At 46.6% G+C, this 10,112-nt stretch overlaps 1 protein-coding gene across 2 annotated transcripts in view; it reads right to left on the bottom strand.

Annotated features, from left to right (window-relative positions):
• Map2k5 (mitogen-activated protein kinase kinase 5) overlaps positions 1-9,724 on the bottom strand; it is a 214,873-nt gene extending 205,149 nt beyond the window's left edge. Inside the window, exons 1-2 of one of the 2 annotated variants that reach the window (XM_021172645.1) lie at positions 8,889-9,724; positions 3,334-3,382 (exon numbers count right to left, since the gene is read on the bottom strand). In XM_021172645.1, coding sequence (XP_021028304.1) covers positions 3,334-3,382; positions 8,889-9,023 — 184 coding nt within the window. In that variant the 5' untranslated portion in view covers positions 9,024-9,724. The remainder of the gene's footprint in view (positions 1-3,333; positions 3,383-8,888) is intronic. The other variant, XM_029481666.2, reaches the window with a different exon arrangement.
• Positions 9,725-10,112: the final 388 nt, after the last annotated feature.

Below are 10,112 nucleotides of genomic sequence, written 5' to 3' on the forward strand. Positions count from 1 at the left end.
CAACCTGTCAGTCAGTCAGTCAGCAACCTCTCCCAGCTCCCAATCCCTAACTCTTCCTACATCTATGAAAAGCTGCAGCTTTGAGCTCTGCACTGCCTCTTGCTGCTCTATAATTATCACACCATCTCTCCAATGTGAGGAGTCAGGGTTGGATACATGCTGCAGTGTTAAATGGTCCTTTCATAAAGTTTTATTTATTTGAGGGTTACTCATCCACAAACCACCAAAATGCTTCAGACTTCCCAGCAAATTGGCCTACAAACCAAATCTTCACTATTTCTTGCATATTGGTTCCACTTAGTGGTTCAGATTTTTGGGTCAGACAATCAAACTACTCAAAAATAGTCATGAGAAAAGCTAGCCTAGGGTTAGGATAAGCCAGCCACAAACAACCAATGGCTGTCATTATTTTTGTCTCTCTGTGTATATTTTGTTGTTGTTGCTCTTGCTATTTTACCTAGAGCTGGTCCATAGTTGGATGTCAGGGCAAATACCTACAGTCCTAGGTAGCACTTGGCAGAAAGAGTGGGGAGGGAAAGGAGGAAGGGCAGAAAGAAGGAGGAAGAGAGAGAGGGAGAGAAGCCTGACATAACAGGTGAGCAAAGCCGGTCTGCACACAGCCAGACACAGCATAGCTATCCTTGCTGGAGAACACACGAGAACACGGCATCAAAGAATGAAACCTTGAAGTCTGAACATTTTTTCTGTTTATCCTTCAGAGACTTCCATATTCTTACAAAGACTGTGTGTGTTGTTTTTGATTCTGGGAATGTGATTGCCACTTCCTAGCAATCACCGTGAGCAATCATTTCACATCTTCGAGTTCCAGTTTCCTCAAAGGTCTAATTTTCCTACTTTGCAGAGTCACTACAAAAATTATTAAGCCCCAGCTAGAATCTACGGAAAGAATCTAGTACACTGGCTGGCTCAGAGCACACCATCGGTGACAGGACAATGAGTACTACCATTATGAATGCTGGACTGGAAGCTGGTGGAGCAGGGTAGACAATACAAAGCCAAGCCTGTGGGGGCAAGCCTGATGGCCTGCGCTGGATCCCTGGGACCCAGTGTGGAAGGAGAGAACTGACACGGAAATGCTGCTCTCTGATGCCCACACATGCCCGAGTGGGGGATTGGAGCACATAAGTACATGCACACATGCACATATACATGCACTGGGGGGAGGGGGGATTGATTAAAATAGTAGAAAAGTAAACTTCTCCTTGCCATGCTTAAGGAAAGCCAGCCAGGACGCACTTCAACTGGGTGACTCTGAGAACAGCCCAGCACAGTGGTTGAGAAAACACTTTCTGGAATCTACTGCAGAGGTCTCACTTACATGCATCTAAGCAAGTTGCTCAGTTCTGAGAGATGCCCTTCCTTAGGCTGAAGCAACAACAACAGTCCTTCAAAGCACCTCATGGGAATCTTGTAAAGGCTAAAGAAAATGGACTAACTCATCTGGCAGCAGTATGAATATTAAACACTCACTCTCAGACTATTCCAGAAACCCCAACTCCCTGTAGCTACTGAAAGAAATCCAAATAGAGCTTGTTGCATGCATGCACATGGACACACACACACATATATATTCCTCAACAGCATGGAGATTCTAGTGCCATTAATGAAATAGTCATTAATAGTCCTACTCACTGTAGCTTTTAAAAGCAAGTTCAGAATACTGAACACTATTCCACCAATAGACATACATAAAGTGAAAAGTGTAGCTATTCAACTCCAGTCCCCCAGGGCAGAAAGCACTGCAATGGGCCCTCTGTAGATTCTGTCCCTCTATAAACATATGAGGTGGATAAGGAGGGCTAGACTCAATGAGATGGGATTATCCCATATACACTGTCCATTCAAATATCAATGCTGGTCCCTTTCCATATCAATACATGGCCTCCGAACTTGTTCACTTTAGGTGCTGCTATGTCCTTCAGAACAGGGACACATTACTATTTATCAGTCCACGTACAGAGGCATTTTGCTTACATTTAGTTTCTTACTACCTAAAAATAATCCTACCATGCAACACTTCAACAAGGCTGTTTCAACAAGTGAATTACACTTCATCAAGGGTGCTCAGTGTTTCTGCTGGACAGCTTCCCTGAGAGATCTGCAGAATCAAAAGTGCCACACAGCTTACCTGTCACTAAGTGACAAGGACAAGGCAGGGTACTGCCATTGTGCACGGCTTACCTGTCACTAAGTGACAAGGACATGGCACTGTCCTGCCATTATTATTGTACACTCTCCCAGTAATCATCTTTAAGATAGGAACAAAAGCACTGTCACATGGGGAAATAATCACTATTATTTCCATGTGTGCATGTGCATGATGTGTATATATGTGTGTGAGCGTGCATAGGCATGTTCCTATGTGTGAGTGTGGGCGTGCATACCTCAACATGTGTGTCGAGGTCTGACCCCAGCCTCAGCTATCTCAGCTATTAGTCATCACCTTCTGTCTTGTTTGAGATAGGGTCTTTTAGTTGTTTGCTGTCTACATTAGGCTACCTGACCCCACAAGGACTCTCCTGTCTCCATCTCATATCTTGCTACAGGAGCACTGGGTGACAAACGTGCGCTACTATGCTCAGCTTCTACATGGGCTCTGGGAACTGAAACTCAGGTTCTCACAATGGCATAACAAGCATTTTCTCTCCACTAAGCAATCACCTCAGCCCACGGCCCCATTTTCAAAACGGGCAAGACCACAATTCCAGACGTTAACTTTACCTTCTCAATACCTGAGGCCTTCTGCTACTTCTAAACCAGCACCAAGACTCCTCCTTCAATGACCTGGACTGCGTCAAAACACTAGCTCATCCTAGCCCTGTCCATAAAGGCCAGTTCAATGGAGAGCAGAAGGAGTCAGGATCGAAGTGCCCTTGTCATCTAGCATGGGGGCAGTCAAACCCCACTGAAGCAGACTCTCTCCACCCGCTGCTCAAGAGAGCTTTATTCTACTGTGATGTCCTAAAGCACTAAAGGATTAAAACCTCTTAATCAACGATCATCGGTCTACAGGTAGTTTACACGGCTCATTTTGCCCTGCACTATTATAACAATGAGAAGAGCAGATAAAGGTCATGTTGGTAATTAAAGCTATATTGTAGAGATATGCACACCCAAGATATGATTAAATAAGAAAATATTACTCGGTTCAGTATCATCATTAAACTTGCATTAATTTATAAATATTTAAATGTGCCGTATGATGATCATAAATAACCTGGTTTTGTCAGTTCTGAAAGTAATACAACCCATAAAGCATGTGAAATGCCACTGCAGAGAGAAAGAACCGGAGAGTACTCGAGCCGGACTCACATTCAAACGCTGTCGTCGTCGCTTCAGGCAGAACCTGGCCTATCACATCCTAAACAAAGAAAGAATAAAGAAGCACAATTAGCCATCTTCTTTATTGCCAACATGTGGCAAGTCCAAGAGAAAACAGGGGAACTTGGGGAGGATTTCTGAAATGCTGGCATAAACCACAGAAACATGAGCTTGCAATCACACTTAACCCAGAAAGTTTAAATCTCTATTCCAAGGAGAAAGGGGATTAGAAAAACTTCATACTGTATTAAAGACAGTCTTTTATTCTCAACTCAACAGTGCACATCACTATACAATCACACACACACACACAGAGGCTGGGAGGTGGGGTGTGTGGGGGAGGGACTTAGGTTTGGGTCTTTACTATTAGATGTACAACCTGGGAAAAATATTTACTTGACCACTCTGAGCCTCATTCTGATTATTTTCAAAACATGGATCCAGTGACACTGAAAGGATAATGTGGAAGCCAAATGATGTAATAAACAAAAGCCTAAGACGTGGCACAGCCCTCTGTAGACACTCAGTAAGTGTGGTTCCTGCTCTCATAGCAGTGGCTTTAGCAAACAAGCTACAATGATGATTGATAAGCAGCTAAGGATGATAAGACAGTCTTATCAACCTTTCCTCCTAAGCAATGGAAACGTATTTAATAGTGCTGGGATAGAAGTTGATTTGGGGGAAGGGGGCCCTGGAAGGTGTATATAATATCAATATGTAAATGAGTCTCTAATGTTGAAAACACTAAAACAAAATTAGTCTTCAGGGGCAGCTGATGGGAAGAGGCCCAGAACACCTAAGTTCTGGGAGAAGAGTCCTCCATCCCGCCCAGTCCCACAGCAAAAGGCTTGCAGACCTCTTTCTTCCTCAGGAGCGACGGCGCAGGCCAGGCTGTGCCTTGCTGGAACTGGCACCAGGCAGCCAGTTGACAGAGCCTCAGCAGGGAGCCTGCAGCCCTTCCAAAGCAGAGCACTTACAGAGTGGAGGCTACAACCTCCTTCTAAAGGCAGTTCTTAGGAGTGTTTGCTGCAGTGCCAATCTGCATAATCGTCATATAGAGCGTCCTTTTTTTTTTTCTTTCAAAAAATAAATCCGTGCAAAAGAAATTTGATGGGGGAGAACAATGACCCTGGGCAGCCCTTACACATCAGCCAGAAAGAGCTGACGTTTTCTCTGATTCTAGTCTTAGCAGATGGCATACCTACTTTGTGAGGAAGCTAAGAAACAAAATTTTAGAGTTAGAAATGTCTTTCTACACATTCATAGGTAGCACGAATTTCTTTTTTTTTGGGGGGGTGTGATTTTTTGAGACAGGGTTTCTCTGTGTAGCCCTGGCTATCCTGGAACTCACTCTGTAGACCAGGCTGGCCTCGAACTCAGAAATCCATCTGCCTCTGCCTCCCGAGTGCTGGGATTAAAGGTGTATGCCACCACGGTCAGTGGTAGCATGCATTTCTTAACAGGGAGCTAGATGCATAAACTGACTACCGAATTAAGTACACAGGCAATCCAGAAGAAAGCCTGAACCTGGCCAGAGGATAAGGACTGCCTCCTCAGCCACTCTATTGGCCATTTTAAAGCAGGGTATATTTAATGATAAATGGTAAAATTCCAGTTTCCTTTAAGAGCTAATTTTGTACTTGTTTCCAAGGGAATTTCTGCTATTCTCAAAAATGTAAATTTCTTTAACCTAAAAATGTTTTCAAAAGAAAATTTAAATTGACACATCTGGATGGTGATTATTCCTTAATTTTTTTTCTTCCTCTCAGTCAGACAGAAAACTACATAACAGTAGAGAAGTCAACCGTCTCTGTAGCAGGTCAGGAGCTTATAAGTCTGCACAGGTCAGGACTTGGCTCTTGACTTCAGCTGGCCTGTAATCTGGTCTCTGAGATAAGATGGCACCTGGAAACACTCCAGTAACAAAAAGAGCCAAATACAAGATCTCAGTGGCAAGCAGTGTTCACTGTGATTGCTAACGGTGACTGTCAACTGGATAGGTCTGACAATCACTTATGGCACAAACCTCTGGGCATGTCTGTATGGGAGCTTCTACACCATGTTAACTGAGGCAGAAGGCACACCTTAAATATGGGTGGCACCATTTCATGGACAGGAGCTGAGCAGCCTTCACAGTCTATGCGTCCTGACTGCAGAGACAATGTGACCAGCTGCCTCCTGCTCAACCTTCAAACTGTGAGTGAAAAATCAAACCTTGCTTCCCTAAGTGGCTTTTGTTAGGAATCTTGTCACAACAAGGAACGTTCAGAAGGAAGAGTCACTGGTTCCGTTTGGATAGAAATGTCACTAATTAGGAACAACCAGAAGCGGGACTTCAAGATAAGATGCAAAGAGAAAGAGAAGGCTGGCTATCCTCTACCTCACACTAATCAATCCAATCCTATTCACAAGTCCTAGAACTGTCCTAGACTGTCTCCAAGGATGAGGAAAAAGGAGGCTGAAGGAATACAGAGAGCCCAGTCAGTGTCTCTGCGCTTGGTTTTGGCTTCCTTCATACTGCATTTAGGTCCTGGAGATACAGAGCACAGGCAAGCCCAGAGGGGACAAGCTAAGTAGCCTACATAAGGTCTCCCAGCCACATGGAGAAGGAGCAACTGGATCTTCAACTCTGACTCTGCTCTCAGATACTCAATCCCTCTGACTCAGTGACTGAAACCCCCTCTGGCTTTTGTGTTAGGTAAACCAACTAGCTCCATGGCTCTACGAGGCCCCTCCCCTTCCAGAGCTACTTACGCTTCCTCATCTGAAAACAGGAAAGTGTGAGAGGGGGCTCGGGTCAGACAAAGGACCCATCCAAGTTCCACAGACTTAAAGCTCAAGGTTCCAAGTCAGAGATGCTGATTTCTTTAGGGTTTTGTTTACTCTTGATGGAAGAGATGGAGTGAAATGGGAGAACAGATGACGAGGACCTTGGGTGGCACCCTACCAGACTTGCCAGGAAACAGCAACCAGACAGAACCAAGTTCTAAGTTCTTTTCCGGCTCTTCATGACAAATGTGCTCCAGCTGATCTTATGAGCAAAATGTCCCGACACGCGGTTCTGAGCCTTAGTGATGATAGTGTGATGCTTCCTGGAGGCCCCACGCTGGACATCGCCTGTGGGTACTCAGGAAGCAGAAGGCCAGGTCCTGTTCCTTACACTATATGTCAACACTTATAGAGCACTTTCTTTGTGTTTAATCTTCACACGACATGGTTCAGGTGTCCCTGATTAGAAATAAGGAAACTGAGGCTCGGGCAGACAGTAACTTGTCGAGGTAGTGGCACACCTGGCAATGAAGTTCCAACTGCCGGACTGAGAACTCAGTGCTCACCCGGCTTTTAGGAAGTAAAGGCAGGAGGAGAGCAGTCCCAGGGTTCCTTCTTAAAATAAGTAACTTGAGAGCAGACTGAGCAACATGGCAGACACCCTGTCTCCAAAAAAGAAGCCAGTGATCTGCACAGCTTACAACTGCACACATCTGGTCTTTAAAAGATAAACATTCTTTTCTCTTTTTTTTCACTTATTATATATGCAGGTGTGGAAACAATAAACACGGATGCATACATGCCATGGCCACGTGTGTGGAAATCAGAAGACAGCATTCAGGAGTTGGTTCTACCATAGGTTCCACAGACTGAACCCAGGTTCAGGCTCACACAGCAAGCACCCATTGGCCCCTCCTCAAGTCTCAGATGCTATGACGCAACAGAAACAGAGCCCTTTCTTTCTCTCCTCCAGATGTTTACATTCTAGAATAGACAGGCACATCATCCTGAATGCATGCTTTGCCACAGGGATGGACATAGGACTTAGACCACAGCAGCCACCTGGCAAACACTGACACAGGGAGAGTGAGGCGTGGCAGGGAAGGGTGGGTGAGAGCCAGACAAAGAAGGCAAAGTGGAGGCACAGCCTGGGTACCTGGGAGTACTAACAGTAGCTCTGTACACCTGGGACACAGGATGCTCAAGAAGATGTGGCAAGAGAGGACATAGATGCCAGGATAATCAAGATGGGCCTGAGGACAGCAAGGAGGACTGTGTGGCGTTGTGAGGAAAGGAGACTAGCACTGTGCATATTGGGAAGAGCACTAGCTGCAGAGAAGGGATGCCATTCGGGGTCAAAGACTGGAGACTGCTAGCTCACCTAAGGTGCCACATGCTTGGCTTAGACCCAGGCATGGCCTTGGTGGTACGGGCATCTAGCTTTCAAAATGGAATTATAGATACCACCATTTTCTTTTTTATCAACCCAAGGCAGTAAATGACACCACTCAGTGTTCTCTTCCAGTCCCTGTGAGTCAGACCACACATCTGCCTGTTAAAACATTCTTCCCCATACACCAAATTCTCCTGCTGAGTTACTGTGGACATACATCTATGTCACCCTGTTAATGTCAACTGACTAGAAAGATGCACGTGGACTGATGTATATGGGGACACTTACAGGAAACAAAAGTAAGTTTGGGGGCCAGGGAGACGGCTCAGCTGGCAAAGTGTTTCCTATGCAAACATGAGGGCCTGAGACTGACCCCTAGACCCATGTTAAAAAAAAAAACAAAACTAGGAAGTGGGTGCTTGACAGATGGCCCAGGCTTGGTGCCATGAGTGCTTGTAATCTTAACATTGGGACTGCTGAAACAGGTGAATGCCCAGGGCTTGCTGGCCAGCCAATCCTGTCCCAAAACAACAAGGTGGATGGCACCTGAGCATATCTGAGGCTGATCTCTGATCTCCACATGCACCCACACACATCTGCACACACATATAATCATATACTAAGTAAGCTACAGTTTAGGCACTGACTCTCAACCTCAGGAGCAAGTCCCGGGAAGGTCCTTTTACTCTCTATTCAGGACACACACACACATACATAATGCTTTACAGTATATATTATATATGGACTCAAGGGCCAGCCTACATTAACCTTCATAATTTTGTGGGAAATAAATTCTAAGCATCCCAAGGCAATGCACTGTTGATTCTAAGATGTAAATTTTCCCTGAACACTCAACATCTCTGAAATTGAGCTGTGTTTGTTCACGGAATGATGTGCTGTAGTTCTAACAGGCAGCATCCTTTCCATATTGATAGTTAAGTCTAGGTCTCTCTCTCAGTGGCATCTACGGTTTGCTTAACCATTGTAAACTAAGATTGCCCTGGTGTCCTTTTCCCAGCAGGTCACAAGTTCAGGAAACTCAGCAGTGACAGGGCTAGAATGAGGGCAGGATCCTTTCCAAATACTTGAGAAAAATATAAGAAACTGTTTTAAAACTCTTTACATCCCAGTTGTCTGCACTGATGTGTAAGTCACAGTCCAGACTGTGAGCTTCCTGAGGACAGGGGTTCAGTCGGATACATCTATTTCCCAGGGCGAGCTGCACATTTACCAGTTTTCAGTGAGTGCAATTAACCGAGACTGTGGTTAAAACAGGTAAGTTGACCCCACCAGAGGCCAGCTCAGGCCACCAATGGTCAAGATACTGCCTATCCAGATCCATAATCCCCAACGCTGGGATTTGGCCACTAAAGTCACCACTCACCAGAACATCCCTGAAGAGTAACTGCGGCCCGGAGTGCACGGTCCAGTCCACCGCGCCACTATTTGGAATCTTGATCCGAATCACCAGCACCTGGTTCTCCATGGCACAGAAAGGGCCAAGGGCCAGCCACAGCATTACAGGTTGAAGGGTCTCACATCCTGGGGCAAGGGGTACCGCCCGGCCCCTATTTAGGAGGAGCCCCAAGAAGTGACAAGGGGAACGATAGACAGAAAGGCAGGCGATAAATAGGGAGCAGGGAGGTGGGGAGAAGTGAAGAGGAGCGATCAGGAGGGAGCTTGCAGGCCCAAAACCAGGCCCAGGTCGTGTGGAGTGTCCCTAGGAGAGGATGAACTGTTGGGGGACGGGGCAAGAGGAATTAGTAGAGAGCGGAAGGTCCTGGAGTTACAAAAGTGGACAAAACAGAACCCACAAGCATTCTGTAGTCCTTGTAAGTAAGAGGAGACAGCGGAGCAACGGCCTGGTTTAGAACAGGTACAGTGGCCAGGGTCCTGCCGTCCTGAGTGGCTCGGTGGGCAAGGGGACGGTGGCCGGGCGCCGCGGGCTGGGTCGGGGCTGTTTCGGAGGTGCACCGGTGGCGCCTGCCCTCCAACCAGGCAGGGGGGCCCAGGGCCACGGGGTCAGGGGGCGGGTCCCGGACCACAGCGGGAACCGGAGGGCGCGGCGCGTGCGGGATCGTCCGACTGAGGCCCGGGTCCCGGCAGCGGAGGTGGTGGCGAGAGAAGGAGGAAGGCGGCCGTTAGACCGCTGTTACTCCGGAACCAAAACGCGATGGCGCCGGAACCCGGGGAGCCGACATGTGGGACCCGCCTCCTGGGGCGCCATGTTGGAAGAGGGCAGCTAGGGGCGGAGCAGAGATCTCGTGCTAGGACTGGCTGACTTCCACCTCTTCAGGTAGCGGTGAAGGAGCCGAGAAAACCCAGGAAGACACCGATCTACGGCTGGGGGCTGTCGGTAAAACAATTTAAGGTTTGATCATGCAGAAAAGGCGGTGAAGGACAGGACGGCAGCACCAGCTTGTCAAGTTATATACCTTTTACTATCCGCGGGTTTGTTACATTAAATCAGCAAGAGCCAGGCAAGACCTTTTTATTAAAAAAAAAAAAAAAAAAAAAAAAAAAAAAAAAGCATGTTTTTATGCCCCTTTTTCCAATTAACAGTTCCAAAATACCACTATTTTTCTCCCACGTTAGCAAAGTGTGCATG

The sequence above is a fragment of the Mus caroli genome, unplaced genomic scaffold, assembly GCF_978045245.1.
Source record: "Mus caroli unplaced genomic scaffold, Mus_caroli_1 scaffold_11, whole genome shotgun sequence".
NCBI lineage: Eukaryota > Metazoa > Chordata > Mammalia > Rodentia > Muridae > Mus > Mus caroli.